Raw genomic sequence first — 18,764 nt, forward strand, 5'->3', positions numbered from 1 at the left:
ATCTTGTTGAGTTAGGTGGGTTTCCTATAGACAGCATATTGTTGGGTTGTGTTTTCTGATCCATCTTCCTACTCTGTGTCATTTAATAGGTGAATTCAGACCATTAACATTTATTGATATCAAAGATTAAAGACATTTTAATGCCATTCTTGTAGAGTTTTAGAGTGTTCTGATAGATGGCCTATTTATGGTGGTCTGACTGGTTATAGGAGATCTTTCAGAACTTCTTTCAGGGCAGCCTTGGTGATAGTTGATTCTTTCAACTTTTGCTTGTCTGAGAGTCGGGCACCAGATGCCCCGGCCAGCGGGGCGGGGAACAGGGGCTAGGAACCTCAGAACCTGGAATGACAGGGACAAGAGACACGAAAGAATGACAGCAAGACAAGATTCTGATCAAGCTGCAAAATTTTATTGTGTTCACAGGTATTATAAGGCTTTGGGTAAGGGGGGATGTGCTGGAGGAGGAGGAGGTGGGGGAGGCAACTATGTGGTGTGTCATTTGATTTCTGATAATTGGTCTACCTGAGGGGAAATGGTCTGCCCAGGGGGAAATGAAAACTTGTCTCGAGGGCTTCCATTGTTTCAAAGCTTATCAAGCAGAGAAATGGCTCCTGGCAGAGAAGGTTTTTATGCCTCCATCTAGTCTGAATGATAGTCTAGCAGGATATAGTAGTCTTGGTTGAAAGTTTTTCTCATTGAGCACTCGACTGATATCTTGCCATTCTCTTCTGGCCTTAGTGTTTGTGTCTAGAAGTCTGTTGCTAATATTATGGGTTTTCCTCTGTAGGTGACCCTTTATTTTTCTCTTGCAGCCTTCAGGATCCTTTCCTTATCCTTATTCCTTTCCATTCTAAATATGATGTGTCTTGGTGTCTTTAAGTTTGGGTTAATTCTCTTTGGGACCTTCTGGGATTCTTGAACCTTTATGTCTTTTATGTTGTCTAGACTAGAGAAGTTCTCAGCTATTATGTCCTGAAGAATACTTTCTTCCCCTCCCTCTCTTTCTCCCTCTGGTAAGCCAATCATGTGAATATTATTTCTTTTGAACTCATCTCATAAGTCTCTGTTGTGGTTTTCAGTATCTCTTTATCTCTTTTTGAGATTTCTTAATTCTTTTTTAGCTGTCTCTAATTCGGCCTTGATCTTGCTAGTTCTGTCTTCAGCCACATTGATTCTATTCTCTCTCCCCTGTACTGTTTTCTGGAGTTCATCTATTTTGTTACCTTGTTCTGATACTGTTTTAGCTTATTCAACTAGTTGTGTTCTTAGCTCAGCTACTTCAGCTTTCAGCCCTCTAATAACCTTGAGATAATTTGTTTTCTTCTAGGTTCTCATTTGTTGCTTCTGCATTTCTGGTGACATTTTTTTCAAACTCTTTACTCACTCCTGTGAATATTTCCTTAACTAATGTTTGGATGTTGACCTCATGATTTAGTGCTTCAACCTTTGGAGGGCTTTTAGATGGACTCTTGCCCTGGCTCATTTCTCCAATGTTTCTTCTTGTTCATTTAAGCATTTTATATAGTATGTCATGAGGTTTTCTCTTTTCAAATTACTTATCACTATTGCCTGGATTGACTTGTGTCTAAGTAAGTTAAAGGGTTCACAGTTGTGTAAATTGACAGTTGTTTCAGTAGTATTTTAATCCATGAGTTGGAGCTCAGTGGCTTAAAAGCCTCTTTTATTCTTTTTATTTCCTGTAGGCTATGGGAGCCTGAGGGCTTCCAACCTTTAAATAGGCTTCTTAGCCTAATCACTGACTCCTGACCAAGAGATAAATCAGGGTGGGGCTGAAATAAACCAGTGGCTATGCAAAGAGACTCTCACAGCCCCACTTCTATGCCACCAAGTTATAGATCTTTTCCTGAGTTTCCTCATTAGTTCTCTGTCCCCTGGTGTCAGCACAGTCCCTCCCTGCTGCTGCTCCAGATTCTGAGGGCAATAGCAATGGAGACTCAGAGTTGCACTTGTTGAGTCTCAGGGGAGTCCTCTTCTCCCTTCAGACTTCCCCTTGTTGGTGCAAAAGACTGGATGTGGTGTCTCAACTGGTAAACTGCCAGACTGTTACCAGCCACTTAATCTTTCCTTAGTCTCCTCTCTATCCACACATGTTTGCACTCACTGGTGATTTGGTGGGTTCCTGCAGTCATTCTAGTCCTGTCTTGTTGTGGTTCCAGGTGGTGTCCTTTGGTATTACTAGTTGACCTGGGAGAGGAGAGGAGAGAAACACAACTGCCACTGTTTCATATCCTTGCCTCTACATTTAAAATTTAAAGGGTGGAGAGGATAGATGGCATAATGGTTATAAGCAAAGAGACCCTCATGCCGAGACGCAAAAGTCCTAAGTTCAATCCCTGGTACTACCATAAACTAGAGCTGATCAGTGCTCTGGGAAAACAAACAAACAAACAAACAAACAAACAAGCAAAACCCCATAAGGACATAAAGAATTATCTTCAATACCATACCTGAAAAATCTTAAGCTATGGCTTAGAGGTTGATTTGCAGGTCTCATATATCTTTTACTCCCCCTTTTATATATATATATATATATATATATTCCCTTTTGTTGCCCTTGTTGTTTTATTGTTGTAGTTATTATTGTTGTTGTCGTTGTTGGATAGGACAGAGAGAAATTGAGAGAGGGAGGGGAAGACAGAGAGGAGGAGAGAAAGACACCTGCAGACCTGCTTCACCGCCTGTGAAGCAACTCCCCTGCAGGTGGGGAGCCGGGGTTCGAACCGGGATCCTTATGCCGGTCCTTGTGCTTTGCGCCACCTGCGCTTAGCCCGTTGCACTACAGCCCGACTCCCTAGCTCCCCCTTTTCTTATGAGAAGAATCTGAGGGGCTGGGTGTTGGCAGCCTCATTACTATGTAGAAGGATGCTCAAGCCCTCAGTCTCTACCTTCAGCGAGAAGCTTCAGGAACAATGAAACAGTACTGCAGTTGTCTCTCTTTCTCTCTCCTTCTCTCAACTCCTCTCTGTCTCTATCAACAAAACAAAGGGGAAAAGTGAGAGTTAGGAGCAGTGAATTTGTTCTACTGCCACCAAGCCTCAGCGGTAATCCCAATGGCAATAAATTAAAATAAATAAATAAATAAAAAGAAAAGAATCCGAGTGAACTAGGTAGTGCTAACTCTATATGGTCTGTTGCCTTGTGTCATATGTTCAATGTTTTTACATTTTTTTATTTAAGAGAAAAGCATTATTAATAATAATTTTCACGTACACTTAATGTAATTCGGAAAAAAATATGAACCCGTCTTCTTATTTTATGAAAAGTATATAAACAAGTTTATCAGTGGTTTTCATCTTTTTCCAATTTTTATATTTTTACCTGAAGAAGAAACTGCATTGGTGATGATTCTGATAAGTCACTTTGGTCATTTTTCCTTTTATTTATTAATTTATTTTTTGCCTCCAGGGTTATCACTGGGGTTGGGTTACAGCACTTCAAATCCACTGCTCCTGGAGGCCATTTTTTTTTTCTCATTTTATTGGATGGGGCAAGGAGAAATTGAGGGGGAGAGGGAGATAGAGAGGGAGAGAGGTAGACACCTACAGATCTGTTTCATTGCTTGTGAAGCATCTTCCCTGCAGGTGGGTAGCAGGGGCTCAAACCCAGATCCTTGCATCTGTCCTTGTGCTTACTTAGTATTATGTACACTTGACTGGATGCATCACTTCCTGGCTCCTGTATGATTTTTCATACTAGGATTTTTATCTGCTTAATGACATAGACTGGAATAAAGGTTGCAAACATGACTATAGTTCACTGAAAATGAACGTCTATTTCGGTTGCTACTAAATAGATTTTAAAAGAGATGGACAACAAAGAAATTCCTTTGCCAAAGTAACTAAAAGATCTTTGTAAGCAGATTAACAACAGACTAAAATAGGCAAGGCAAAAATATTTCTAATAATAATTGGCTTTCAGAGGACTGTTAGCTAGGGAACTATCCCACTGCAGGCAATATGAATTAAAAGATTTTCAGCTGGGGCAGGGTGGTGGTGCACCTGGTTGAGTCCACATGTTACAAAGCACAAGGACCTGGGTTTGAGCCCCTGGTCCCCACCTGCAAGGGGGAAGCTTCTTGATTGGTGAAGCTGGGTTGCAGGAGTCTCTCTGTCTCTCTCCTCCTCTGTCTCCCCCATCCTCTCAATTTCTAGCTGTCTCTATCCAATAAATACATAAAGATAATTAAAAAAGAAGTTATAAAACATTTTAAAAAAGATATTTAGCGCTATCATTAAAATAATTGTATAATTTGCTATTGAATTCAGCATTGATAGGATAAAAGCTATTTATTTATTTATCATATATTTTGGCTGAAGTAATAAATAATAATTACTACAGAAATTCATGTTCTTTGTTGATGATATCCAAGGGTTTTGCTATGAATGTAAAGAACTATCAGATATCTTTCAAAGAGGGTCTTCCTTGGGATAAAAAAAAATTTAAAATTGTTATAATTTTGTATTCAAAATTAAGATCACATGAGTCCTCTAGAGATCGCAGATCATGCTTAAAATAAGTTCTTTCCAGCCTCTGTCTCTCCCTCCTTTCCTCTTCTTTTATTGAATGTATTGTGTGCCCTGTTTCAGTGCTTTTTTGTTTAGGTACTAACTAGCCATTTTAGTTTTGACATCAGCTTTGGCAGAAAATAATAACAATAACAACAGGAAAATCAAACCTAAGATGAGTTTCAAAGGAAATACTACCTGTTTAAGAAAATACCTTTCTAGGTTCAGGTATGAGTGAAAGCTAATAGGTCAAATGTGGTGTCTATTCTCCCCCCAAGGGCAGTGCTAGATTGCTTGCACATTGGAATCCCAGTACTCTCCCTCTCTCTCTCTCCTTCTCTCTCTTTTTCATCAGAACCACCCAAACATCTCTCAGCCCTGCCTACCACAAAGAGTAAACCATCTGTCCATCAAGCCATCCCCCTCTTCAAACACAGACTGTTATTTTTTACAGCCCAGCAGGCAGCTCCCTTTGGAGGGAGTTCTTGTGAGGTGTCACAGGAAAGCAGACAGAGACTAGAGGCTGTCCCAGCATCTTGGCTATTCCCAGGGTGATGGCTTGAACCTGCAGCCTCCTCTTGAGGTTCAGGAGATACTAGAGTGATGATACTTCTGAGCCTGGGAGACCCTAAATCTGTAGAACTGAGGCAACGCCCAGTCTTAGAAGGCTGATGGCTGGGCTAGGCGGTGGCGCAGCAGGGGTTAAGCACACGTGGCGCAAAGTGCAAGGACCAACATAGGGATCTCCCATCCCCCAGCTCCCCACCTGCAGGGATCACTTCACAGGTGGTGAAGCAAGTCTGTGGGTGTCTATCTTTCTCTCCCCCTCTCTGTCTTCCCCTCCTCTCTCCATTTCTCTCTGTCCTATCCAACAACGAACGACATCATCAATAACAATGATAACCACAACAAGGATGCAACAAGGGCAACAAAAAGGGGGAAAAATGGCCTCCAGGAGCAGTGGATTCATGGTGCAGGCACTGAGCCCCAGCAATAACCCTAGAGGGGAAAAAAAAAAAAGAAGGCTGATGGCTGTCTTGTGTCATGGAAATTTGGGACAGATTAGAGACATTGTGTCTTTTCTCTTTATAGAAGCCAGAAACAGAGTAATGCGGAAGACGATGACTCATGTGTTTTTGCTGTGCTGTTTGCTGTTTCTTTTGCCTGTGGAATCCTGCAGGACTTCACGCCAGGTAGGGCAAGGGAAGAGGGAGGATGAACTGCTGGGGAGACCAATGGAAAGTAAAGCTCACCAGCTAGCCAGTTCCCAGATATCTTGGTTGAAATATAGGCAGAAGGTGGCGGAGGACTGGCCCAGCCAAAAGAAACCACGATTCCAGATAGTCCAAATCTATTTTAGCAGTAGATACAAAATGCTTCCCTGTTCAATTCGCCCCCTGCAAGTTTTCTGAGATGCAATGAGACTTCCGTGATTGAAGGCTGATACCCTTTGATGGTGAGACTTACAGGTGCTCATAGTTATGGTGGGAGCATCTTGAAAATATGGGGGCAGCGGTGGCTGTCACAATAACTGGGAAATATTCATGGCACTTAATGGGCAGAGTCTACAAATGGCCTGGCGTAATGATGTCATTGGCCCACTCAAATGACAAGTGTATGGATAGCCTTTGAAAAACTTCTGCCTGGGCTGGAGAAAAGAAGGAGTGACTTAGAAAGGTAATCCAGGTCTAACTGGGGGTGGTATTTGTAACAATGAACTACTCTTTAAATATGTACTTATTTATTGGATAGAGACAGAGAGAAATCATGAGGGAAGGGAGAGATAGAGAAAGAGAGAGATAGTTATAGCATTGCTTCACCATTTGTGAAGCTTCCTCCCACATGTGGACTAGGGGCTTAAACCTGGGTCTTTCAGCCTGGTAACTTGTACATTCAACCAGGTGATCACTATTTAAATACTTTTTTTTTATTTAATAAAAATCCACTCTCATATTAACCAAATAGTGATTTATGAGACTACAAGTTAATAGGAAAGTAGATTAACACCATTCCCACCACCAGACTGTGTCCCGATTACCCCCCCCCTCCCACCAGTGAAACTGCACTTCTACCCTCACCCTCCACCCAGAGATTGTTACTTTGGTGCCCGACTCCAAACTCAGTCAGATCTTGCTTTGAGTTTCCCTTTCTGTTCTTCTTCCTCAACTTCTGTTTATGAGTGATTAAATACTTTCTGTTAGTCATTGAACACTATGTCTGTCTCTGAAATCCTTTCCCTTATGTCATGACCATTTGAATTCTCTTGCTGCCCACTTATTTAAAATAAAATGGGGATGGGAGTCGGGCTGTAGCGCAGCGGGTTAAGCGCAGGTGGCGCAAAGCACAAGGACCGGCATAAGGATCCCGGTTCGAACCCCGGCTCCCCATCTGCAGGGGAGTCGCTTCACAGGCGGTGAAGCAGGTCTGCAGGTGTCTTTCTCTCCTCCTCTCTGTCTTCCCCTCCTCTCTCCATTTCTCTTTGTCCTATCCAACAATGACAACAACAATAATAACTACAACAATAAAACAACAAGGGCAACAAAAGGGAATAAATAAATAAATAATAAATATTTTAAAAAATTAAAAAAAATAAAATGGGGAGAAGCTATTTTTTTTAATTCGTTTTTTTTTTTTTTCAAAACAAGTATTCTTTGACCTCACTGCATAGAAAGACACTGACATCTGCAACTCTGAATCCTTATTTTTCAGATAGGGACACAGAGACCCATGGTGTATGTAGAATGTGATTTGTGTGAGGTTTCAGACTTGATTAGCTCTACGACCAAGGTCAGAACCTTTGACTGCAAATTCTCAGCTTTATGTTCTCTCCATTTGATTGCCTGCATCCCAGAAGTTTGAACATTCATAGGAAGGAATGACTTGGGGAATTCCTTCTAGGGGTTTCCAAATGGTATTGATTTTACCCTCTAAGTAGTTTGTCCCTGGATGGACCCTTTCTCTATGATTTCCCTGGCATCAAACACCAAGCTGGTGTCTACTCATGAGGAAGTAAAAACAAAACAAAACAAACAAACAAAAAAATCAACCAAAAAAACCTCAGAAATAGCTTTTCTTGGAAAAAGCTGGTGCCATTTCTTTATTTCCTCAGCCCCATTGCCTACAAGACAGAACTCAGAGGGTAGTCCACACATGGGACGATGGCTTTGCTTTCTTGATTATTGGGGGTTGTCTGATCCAGAACATTCCACACCCCCCCCCTTTCTATTCCCCCCATTTACTAGCTGCTGGGTGCTGAGCTTCTGGAGTTACCACTGTCTTGACCTGCTTGCTCATGGGAGTGGCCCTGCAGGTTTAGCAGGCTTTAGACAACATTAGGCTGGGAATCCTTGGCATCTGAAACTAAAGTGGCCTTTATCTGAATGCCACCCTAGAAGAAATGAAACACTCAGAAAGAATCAAATATAGGTGTGCTTTGCCCGAGAAGAAGTGAGTTAGGCCTTACTTAAGACGGCAGAGACCCCAGACATCCTTGTAAATAGAATAGCATTACCTTTTTTTTTTTTTTTTTGCCATCTACCTGATTGACGTGCTGTGACTTCACTGGAATCTGTGTGATGGGTCCTGTGTCATCCAGAATTCTTCATCTTTAAGTGCTTTATTGTGGTATAGACGAGACAATGACCCTCTATCAAGATGGAGTGAGGTTGTTTTGAGAGGTCTGTACTACCACGTCTCCTTGGCATTCTCTGGGTGTGTGCAGGCTGGCTTGGTGGAAAGACCAGTGCTCTGGGAGTTAGAAGAGGTCCAGTTAGTTCCAGTCCCAGCTGTAAGTGGAGCTGACTGCAAAGCATTGTCAGCCACTTCATCTATTCAGGATTCCATTTCTTATCTATAAAATAAGGCAGTTGAACGGCTGCTTAAAAAAAAAAATCACAGGAGTCGGGCGGTTGCGCAGCGGGTTAAGCGCATGTGGCACCAAGCACAAGGACAGGTGTAAGGATCCTGGTTCGAGCCCCCGACTGCCCACCTGCAGGGGAGTCGCTTCACAGGCAGTGAAGCAGGTCTTCAGGTGTCTGTCTTTCTCTCCCCCTCTCTGTCTTCCCCTCTTCTCTCCATTTCTCTCTGTCTTATCCAACAATGACGTCAATAACAACAACAATAATTACAACAATAAAACAAGGGCAACAAAAGGGAATAAATAAATAAATACTTTAAAAAATCACTTTATTAGGGAAATAATGATTTACAAGCCAGTTGTTGTTGTCACATGGGTACAATTCCTCATTTTTCCAGGATAGATGTCTCACACCACTCCCATTGCCAACCCAGGTCTTTCTCCACCAAAGTGGCCTGGATCCCCAATGACTCCGAAGCCCCACTGCCCTCCATCATGGGCCCTGCTGCAACAGACCACACCTAGTCCAAGTTTCATGCTGTGTTTTGCCTTTCTTTCCCTGATTCTTCAGTTCCACTTTAAGTGATATCATCTGGTATTAACCATATCTCAGCTGATCTCATTTAGCATGGTGCCATCACATTTTCCCCCAAAATGAGGCAAAGGAGATGATTTCATCATTTTTTGGTAGTTGAGTAGTATTCCATTGTGTCTATATATCACAGATTTCTTGGCTGTTCATCTGTGACTGGGCATCTGAGTTACTTTCATGCGTGAGCTATTACAAATTGTGCTGCTGTGAATAACGATATTCACATATCTCTTTGATTACCTATTTCTGTTTTCTTTGGATGTATCCCCAGGAGAGGAGTTGTTGGGTCATAGGACAGGCCCATTTCCAGTGTTCTGAGGACTCTCCAGATCATTTTCCACAGGCTTGGACCAATTTACATCCCCACTAGCAGTAGAAGGGCTCCTTTTTCTCCACATTCTTGCAATCAGTTGTTGTTTCTGTCCTTTCAGATGTAAGATATTCTTACAGGTGCAAGGTGGTATCTCATTGTTGTCTTTCTTTGCATTTCTCTGATAATAGATGACTTTGAGGATGTCTTCACATATCTGCAGGCCATCCAAATACCCTTTTTGGTGAATTTTCTGTCCATATCCCCTTCCCATTTCTCTTTTTTCTTTTTTTAAATTTATTTTTTATTTCAGAAAGGATAAATTAAAAAAACCATAGGGTAGGAGGGGTACAACTCCACACAATTCCCACCACCCAATCTCCATATCCCACCCCCTCCCCTGATAGCTTTCCCATTCTCTATCCCTCTGGGAGCATGGACCCAGGGTCATTGTGGGTTGCAGAAGGTAGAAGGTCTGGCTTCTGTAATTGCTTCCCTGCTGAACATGGACGTTGACTTGTCGGTCCATACTCCCAGCCTGTCTCTCTCTTTCCCTAGTAGGGTGTGTCTCTGGGGACGTGGAGCTCCAGGACACATTGGTGGGGTCTTCAGTGCAGGGAAGCCTGGCCGGCATCCTGATGGCATCTGGAACCTGGTGGCTGAAAAGAGAGTTAACATACAAAGCCAAACAAATTGTTGAGCAATCAGGGACCCAAAGGTTGGAATAGTGGAGAGGAAGTGTTAGGGGGGTGCTCACTGCAAACTCTAGTGTACTTCTGCTTTCAGGTATATATTTTGCAGTAGTTTATGGGTACATGTGAACATATGCTCTCTCTCACAGAAACTGGTGTGTATCTAGGTTTTGGGACTTTGTTAGAAAGTGAACCACCTGGGATGGAATTAGAGTATACTATGAAAGGAAAGGTCTCACCCGAGTAATGAAGCTGAAGGGTTGTCATTCCACACCTGAAGTCTCTGGACACAGTCTGAGGTGAAGCATGTTGAGGTGGCAATCGTGTTCCCTTCCCATTTTTCAGTGGAGTTTGTTTTAGTCGAGTTTTGTGAGATCTCTGTATAATTTGGTTATTATCAGCCATTTTTTATAATGTACAGCATGTAAAAAAATCTCTCCTTTAGTAGGGTGTCTTTCTGTTTTCTTGACGGTTCTTTTTGCTGTGCAGAAATAAACAGGCTGATTTAAAAGGTTTCCTAAAACTCTGGAAATATTGGTCTAGCATTCTTGCTTAGTGGGAAACTCAAATATACATGGTATTTAATAAAACTGGATTGTGAAGTCAACTTCAAAAAGGGAAACAGAAGGGGATGGGCAGTAGTGAAGTGGGTTGAGTGCACATGACACAAAGCATGGACCGGTGTAAGGATCCTGGTTCGAGCCCCTGGCTCCCCACCTGCGTGGAGATTGCTTCACAAGAAGTGAAGCAGGTATGCAGTGTCTTTCTCTCCCCCAGTCTTCCCCTTCTCTCTCGATTTATCTCTGTCCTATACAACAACAGCAATAACAACAGTAACAATAATAACAACAACAAAGGCAATAAAAATGGAAAAAACGGCCTCCAGGAGCATTGGATTCCCAGTGCAGGCACCGAGCCCCAGCAAAAAAGACACAAAATTACAAATAAAACATTAATTAGAAAGTGGGCATTTACTTAGATGAGAAAAAGAATCACAACAAATTTCAAAATTAGAAATCCTGAGGAATATTACATTAAATAATTATTCAACATTCCTGTAATAAAAATCATTAAATCATGCTTGTATTAATTGGGCTATGTATCTGCATGACAATATTTTATACTGAAATCTTTTCTTATAAATAATGCAATTTTAATATTATAAGTAAAAGTATAAACAATGAGTAAAATATACTTTCATAATATTTTACTGAGAGAAAATAGAAATTTATTCAGTCTTTTCTTTTTTTTTTCCCCTCCCCCCCAGTCTTTTCTCTATCACTGATTTTCAAGGTTTTTTTTATTATCTTAATTCTGAAAAGCAACTTCCAGTTTCTGAATGCATTATTAGTAATGCCATGCCAGGTCAGCTGTGAAATTTGGGGAATTCTCTAACGAGTTTCTTTTGTATCGGAACTGCAAAGTATCAGGGCACATAGGATTTTCTTATTCTGTGGGTAGTTGGAATTTTTCTTTTATGTACTTTGCTATTATTTCTTAGGTTGCAATTAATTGGAGACATTGATCACAAGAATTCAGTTGAATTTCTCCTGGAGACAAGTCATTATTCTTTAAAAAGGAGATATAGTTCAGTAAATAGATAACTCACTATCATTTCCCAGCTCCTCCTCCAAGAAATATTAATTACACAGGGATATTTTTACACAGTTTTTGGATACAGACATTAAAAGATCACCATCAAAAATCAAATTAGAATCACAGCATTTTTGCGTTAATCATCAAATTGGAAATATTGTAAAAATTACTGCCACAAATGTGTTGGGATCCTAATGAGGAAGTTACTGAAACTATATAAATATGCCACACTCAGCCCATATGAGATCTATGTAACTATATAAATATGCCACACTCAGCCCATATGAGATCTATGTAACTATATAAATATGCCACACTCAGCCCATATGAGATCTATGTAACTGAATTTCTGCTTGCCCAGATTCCTTTTGTAGATATGCCTCTGGTGCTATCCAGAATGAGAGAAGAGTGTGGAGGGAAGGGAGTTGTAGTGGAGAAATAAAAATGGTTCTAAGAGATGGTGGTAAGACTTCACATATTTTGCCTTTGGAAACTTAACAATGTATATAATCATGTGAATACATTATTCTTCTCTCAGGACTTTGAAAAGTCTCATACAAGCAAGAAATGCTGAAGTTTCACTTTCAGTAACTTCCTAGTAAATGCATCTCTGGTGATGATGTCTCCATGTGATAGAAGCCAGAACACACTGCCGGGAGTGAGCGGGCTTCAGCTGAATAATGCTGGGAGGGGAAGCTGATCACACTGAAGGGGAAAAATGGTATCCCTGATAGGGACAGTCCTCACATTTTGGCTCTTTGTGGCCTTCCTGGCATCACAGCGGACTCAGACATCATGGTTTTTTTTTTTTTTTTTTTTTTGTGTGTGTGTCTACAGGGACTAAGTGGGCTGCAGTTTGACGACAATTGATTTTGCCTTTTGAACTGAATTTTAATATTTCCTTTCTAGGTTACCAGCAGAATCAAGGATCAGCTACCTTCTGGGCCAAATGGTACATTGGCAGTAATTACTAATTATAAGGAAGTTTTTACTGTTTATCAACTATAACAGAGGGCCATTCTCAGCCTGTCTTGTGGTGTGGTGCATGGCATTCTTTTATGGCTTGCCTTTAAACTTCTTCTTCTTTTTTTTTTTTCCTATTAAATTACAGTCAATACTATTCCTCTCTTCTTACCAACATCCTCTCTTCTCTGTGTGGACATACTGCCACAGTGACTAGAACTTGAGAATAAGCTGAAGACATAGATAGTTATAAAGTTCTGGGTTAGGGAAATTTTTCAGAAGACATCAGATGGGTTGGCTCCAAATTCCATTCTGAGGAGTTCCAGAGAGCTGAGTCTCAGGGAGTCTTCCTTTCTTTCTTTCCTTCTTTCTTTCTTTCTTTCTTTCTTTCTTTCTTTCTTTCTTTCTTTCTTTCTTCCTTCCTTCCTTCCTTTCTTCCTTCCTTCCTTCCTTTCTTCCTTCCTTTCTTTCTCTTTCTTTCTTTTTTAATTTTTTATATTTGTTTATTTTCCCTTTTGTTGCCCTTGTTTTTTATTGTTGTTGTAGTTATTGTTGTTGTTGTTATTGATGTCATCATTATTGGATAGGAGAGAGAGAAATGGAGAGAGGAGGGGAAGACATAGAGGGGGAGAGAAAGACAGATACCTGCAGACCTGCTTCACCACCTGTGAAGCAACTCCCCTGCAGGTAGGGAGCCAGGGGCTCAAACTGGGATCCTTGCACTTTGTGCCACATGCGCTTAACCCACTGCACTACCGCCCGACTCCCAGGGAGTTTCTGTCTAGTGTGAACACCACTAAAGTGGCGGTTCTTCCCTTACATTTCAACTAGTTCAGCTCCACTTTCTCTATTTTGTTCATTTTGGATCAGGATATGATTTTTGTGGAGAACAACAGGAGTTGTAATTGAAATATATGAAATAGATCAGTCACTGGTCTATTTCATTTTTTTAATTTTGTGCATGCACTCTTGCTCAGTCCTCTCTCAATTTACTTTACTTGGTTCATTTATGAGAAAGAGAGAGAGGGAGAGAGAGAGAAAGCAAGAGAGAGTTAGAGCAACACACACACAGAGTAACACACACACACACAGTTAGAGCAACACACACACACACAGAGCAACACACACACATACACTGTTAGAGCAACACACACACATATACATACAGTTAGAGCAACACACACACACACACACACACACACACACACACACACACACACACACATACCCCAAGGCACTGCTCTAGCTCTCCTATCACTGACCTTCTTGTTCTTGTATGTTTCTAAGGATCAAGTCCAGACCTCACCCATGGGTGGCAGGTTCTCAACTGCTGGTCCCTCTATTGGATTTTTCCTCTATATTACAAAGATGAAGTACCTGGTGTCTACAGGTCTTATGGGTGATTGACCTCTGCAGCATGGGCTACCATCGTCTCCACCCTAGACTAACACCATTGTATCTTTTTCTAGATGTGTGTGATGGTGTCTGCCTGGACGATTCCCACTGCAGTCAGCCTTGCCCTCCTGACACAAAGGGAAATATGGGTTTTTTATGCAGGCAGAAGCAGTGGCGTAAGATCAATGACACCTGCCGGACTCTTGATGCCTTTAACATCTTTGAGGTAGTATACTTTCTCTCACAAACAAAATAAATCTTCCAGGGGACAGAAGGTGGTCCATCTGGTAGAGCACACACACTACCATGCTGGAGACCCAAGTTCAATCCCACGGTCTTCATCTGCAGGGAGGGCTTCACAAGCAATGCTGCGGGTGTCTCTCCTCCACCCCTCACTCTCTATCTCTTTCTTTTACATTTTATTTATTTTCCCTTTTGTTGCCCTAGTTGTTTTTTTTATTGCTGTTATAGTTATTATTATTGTTGTTGTTATCGATGTCATTGTTAGGACACAGAAATGGAGAAAGGAAGGGGAAGACAGAGAGGGAGAGAAAGACAGACACCTGCAGACCTGCTTCACCGCCTGTGAAGTGACTCCTCTGCAAGTGGGGAGCCGGGGGCTCGAACCGGGATCCTTATGCCGGTTTGGTTTTTGTGCTTGGCGCCAAGTGCACTTAACCCGCTGCACTACCGCCTAACTCCTTCTCTATCTCTGTATCATAGTTAAAAAGGCAAAAAAAAAAAAATTGTGTAGGCACGGTGCCCCAGTGATAACCCTGGTGGCAAAAAAACCCAAAAACTAAAAATAAATGAACTAAATACAATAAAGCCTCAATGTATAATACCTATTGCTCTCAGTTAAGAGTCAGGAAGAACCAAGGTGGGGTGTATGCATATAGACATGCCTGCATATGAATATGTAATATCTACCTCCTCTTTTTCTCAACACAAGAATGGGGCTGTGAAAGCGTTTACTCCTGTCTCCCACATGTTTTCATGACACAAAGGAACCTGACGGGTCAGGTGAGCTCTGACATGGCAGTTATCATGGCCTAATCCCTCATCTTTAGTCTTACTTCTCTGACACCTCATACATACTCTTTCTTTGTTAGAAGCTCTTCGGGAGCCGGGCACTAGCGCAGCGGGTTAAGCGCAGGTGGCACAAAGCACAAGGACTGGCGTAAGGATCCCGGTTCGAGTCCCCGGCTCCCCACCTGCAGGGGAGTTGCTTCACAGGCGGTGAAACAGGTCTGCAGGTGTCTGTCTTTCTCTCCTCCTCTCTGTCTTCCCCTCCTCTCTCCATTTCTCTCTGTCCTATCCAGCAACAATGACATCAGTAACAACAACAATAATAACTACAACAATAAAACCACAAGGACAACAAAAGGGAATAAATAAATAAATATATATATAGAGAGAAGCTCTTCACTCACAGGTGGGGTGTGCTTAGGATCGTTTGCATGACTGGAGGTTGAGACGTACTACTGAATCAGACCTCCTATGTTATCAGGCTCTAAGGCTGATTTCTTCTGTGTTCAGGGAATCAGGGGAAGCCAACTGACCTAAAACGGGAGGACTTTGCCATCAATGGATTTCCACTTTGGGGCCTCAGGCATGAGGCTCTCTTTGCATAACCACTATGCTATCTACCCCACACTCCTTCCTTTATTTCTTTCTTCTTTCTTTCCTTTCTTTCTTTCTCTTCTTCCTTCCTCCCTTCCTTCCTCCCTCCCTTCCTTCCTCCCTCCCTCCCTCCCTCCCTTCCTTCCTTCCTTCCTCCCTCCCTCCCTCCCTCCCTTCCTTCCTCCCTTCCTTCCTCCCTCCCTTCCTTCCTCCCTTCCTTCCTCCCTCCCTCCCTCCCTTCCTTCCTTCCTTCCTTCCTCCCTCCCTCCCTCCCTCCCTCCCTTCCTTCCTCCCTTCCTTCCTCCCTCCCTTCCTTCCTCCCTTCCTTCCTCCCTTCCTTCCTTCCTTCCTCCCTTCCTTCCTCCCTTCCTTCCTCCCTCCCTTCCTCCCTTCCTTCCTCCCTCCCTTCCTTCCTCCCTTCCTTCCTCCCTTCCTTCCTTCCTCCCTTCCTTCCTCCCTCCCTTCCTTCCTCCCTTCCTCCCTCCCTTCCTTCCTCCCTTCCTTCCTCCCTCCCTTCCTTCCTCCCTTCCTTCCTCCCTTCCTTCCTTCCTCCCTTCCTTCCTCCCTCCCTTCCTCCCTTCCTTCCTCCCTCCCTCCCTTCCTTCCTTCCTTCCTTCCTCCCTCCCTCCCTCCCTCCCTCCCTCCCTTCCTCCCTTCCTCCCTCCCTCCCTTCCTTCCTTCCTTCCTTCCTTCCTTCCTTCCTTCCTTCCTTCCTTCCTTCTTTCCTTGCTTCCTCCCTTCCTTTCTTCCTTTCTTCCTCCCTCCTTTCCTTTCTGCCTTTCTTTTACCCTCACTCCCCCCTATTTTACTTGATGGGACAGAGGGAAATTGAGAGGGTTGGGGTACAGAGAAAAAAGATAGACTACTGAAGACAGGCTTCACCACTGATGAATCACCCCCCCTGCAGATGGAGGGTGGGGGCTCAAACCAGGTCCTTGCTCACTTAACTGGTGTTACCACCTGCTCCTCCACCCAAAATTTTGCCTTTCTGAAATTTACTTTTTGTGTCTGTGTCAGCATTTCTTCTGTCCTGGGAACAGACCTTTCTCAGTTGGTGTCTTTGGCCAGGGGAAGCTCAAGTAGATGCCATACCTGAAGTCCCTGACCAGGGTTTAAAATGCTGTTCACTTCAAGGTTCCTGTCATCAGACCTGATGATGGCGTGGTCCACTCATGGCAACAGACTTGGGGAAATATTCTGTGAATAAGAGGGAATCTGAATATCTGTCATTGTTGACCTAATGTTTTCAAATAGCAAGAGCATGGTCTCTCTCTCAGTAGCTGTTTCCTCTACATGGTGTCAAGCAGTAAGTTGGAGGATGTGTAGAGGAATTCTATAAAACAAGGATTGATTATTCTTGTCCAGGGAGATAAAGCGTTTAGACTTCGAGGGTATGTGGTCTCTGCAGCAACTGTTGACCTCTTTCATTGTGGTATGAAAGCGACAGACAATATTCAATCAATGAGCTTGCTGAGTCCCAATAAAACTTTATTAGGAAAAGCAGGCAACCAGCCTACTCTAACTTGTGAGAGACTCAGAGCCCAACTCTGTGGGACACACTGCCTTTCACTTTTCTAGGTTATTTTTCTTGTTCAGTGTTTCAGCTGATTCCTCCACATCTAGCTCAGAATCTCTATTTTAAAAAATATGTTTCTCTCTCTCTCTGCCCCCTGGAGAATAGTGAAAAGCTTCAATGGTATGAGAAATTGGTCTGAAATGATATGCTAAAGATAACAGTTTGCTGTTTAGGAGAACAAACAGAGTGAAGGGAGAAGCAGCCGGCAAGCTTCGACTTCAGTTTTCTCTCCATAAACCTTGGTATTGGTCGTGTTATTCCACAGCAGATGCGACTTTGAAATTGTAAAATAGAAAACACTATGCAACATTTAATTATGTAAACAGACAGTCCTAAATCCCAGTTCATGTACTTTATCATTGGAAGCTAACTTTGGGTATGAAAACACCATTTTTTTTTCTATTTCTTAGGCAACAAACTCAGTATCTATCCAGTCGTCTGGAAGTCATATAAAACTCCACGAATTCTCTGTGAAGTCTGAGACCATTGCGGAGAAGTTGTGGCGAAGGTGTCCAGAGGATTTGTCCTGTGTAACGAGAAAGATTCAGCAGTCCCCTCTGATCCCAGGAAACATTGCGGTCATTGTACAACTCCTACACAACATATCAACTACTCTACAAGTAGGAGCCAATGAAGCAAAGATGAGAGTGAGTATGTTTCCAGTACTTTCCCATATTTGGAACAGCACTATTTTGACCGGAAAGGACTGCAGAGTGAAGATGCACTTTTTAAAGACTGGACACACTATCTTTCACCTCAACATGGTCGGTGCTAAGCACAGCAAGAATTTATATATCTGCATTGAAGAAAGAATGAATAAACAAATGAAAAAAAATGTGTATGTTCAGCTAATAAGCTTTTCAATGCAGGGCAGATACAGGATGTGCAGAAACATTATATATTTTGATTAGTGCAAACTCCCCAGACACATTCTAAGTAGGTCCTGCAGAGAAAAAAAAAAACAAAAACATTTAGTTGTGAATCAGAATAGATCATTATATTGGAATATAACTGAATGCAAAAAAAAAAAAACTACTATACATACCTACTACAGATAGAAGAAATGGAACTGGGTCATTTATTTTACTTTCTGTCTGATGCACAGGGTAGCAAGAGGCAGGTTCAGCCCCTGGGGTTAATGTCCAAGTTAATATGCTCCTGCCAGAGTCTTAAGCCTATCTGGGCTTAAACAGATGCTAATTATGTAATGATTACTCAGAGCAGGATAAGAAAGCTGCTAATGGAAGTAGATTAGTAGCGCAGCAGGTTAAGTGCACGTGGCACAAAGCACAAGGACCGGCATAAGGATCCCAGTTCGAGCCCCTGGTTCCCCACCTGCAGGGGAGTCACTTGGCAGGTGGTGAAGCAGGTCTGCAGGTGTCTGTCTTTCTCTCCCCCTCTGTGTCTTCCCCTTCTCTTTCCATTTCTCTCTGTCCTATCTAACAATGATGACATCAATAACAATATTAACTATAACAACAACAACAAAAAAAAACAAGGTCAACAAAAGAGGAATATATACATATATAAAGTTGCTAGTTTTGCCTGGGTATGAAGTGGAATTGGTGATGGCAGGGAGCTCTGTGAAGATCAGCCCATGACTGTCTCTCAGGATCTCACTGCAGATCTGCTGTC

At 42.4% G+C, this 18,764-nt stretch overlaps 1 protein-coding gene across 2 annotated transcripts in view; it reads left to right on the forward strand.

The window, feature by feature from the left end:
- Positions 1–18,764, forward strand: part of LOC103108868 (adhesion G-protein coupled receptor F2) — a 56,582-nt gene that overhangs the window by 20,218 nt on the left and 17,600 nt on the right. The window contains exons 2-5 of one of the 2 annotated variants that reach the window (XM_060184137.1): positions 5,619–5,719; positions 12,482–12,524; positions 14,005–14,156; positions 17,540–17,776. In XM_060184137.1, the coding sequence (XP_060040120.1) occupies positions 5,636–5,719; positions 12,482–12,524; positions 14,005–14,156; positions 17,540–17,776 (516 nt within the window). In that variant the 5' untranslated portion in view covers positions 5,619–5,635. Of the gene's footprint in view, positions 1–5,618; positions 5,720–7,238; positions 7,314–12,481; positions 12,525–14,004; positions 14,157–17,539; positions 17,777–18,764 lie in introns of those variants that run through there. The other variant, XM_060184138.1, reaches the window with a different exon arrangement.

This window comes from Erinaceus europaeus, unplaced genomic scaffold, assembly GCF_950295315.1.
Source record: "Erinaceus europaeus unplaced genomic scaffold, mEriEur2.1 scaffold_813, whole genome shotgun sequence".
Classification (NCBI taxonomy): Eukaryota; Metazoa; Chordata; class Mammalia; order Eulipotyphla; family Erinaceidae; genus Erinaceus; species Erinaceus europaeus.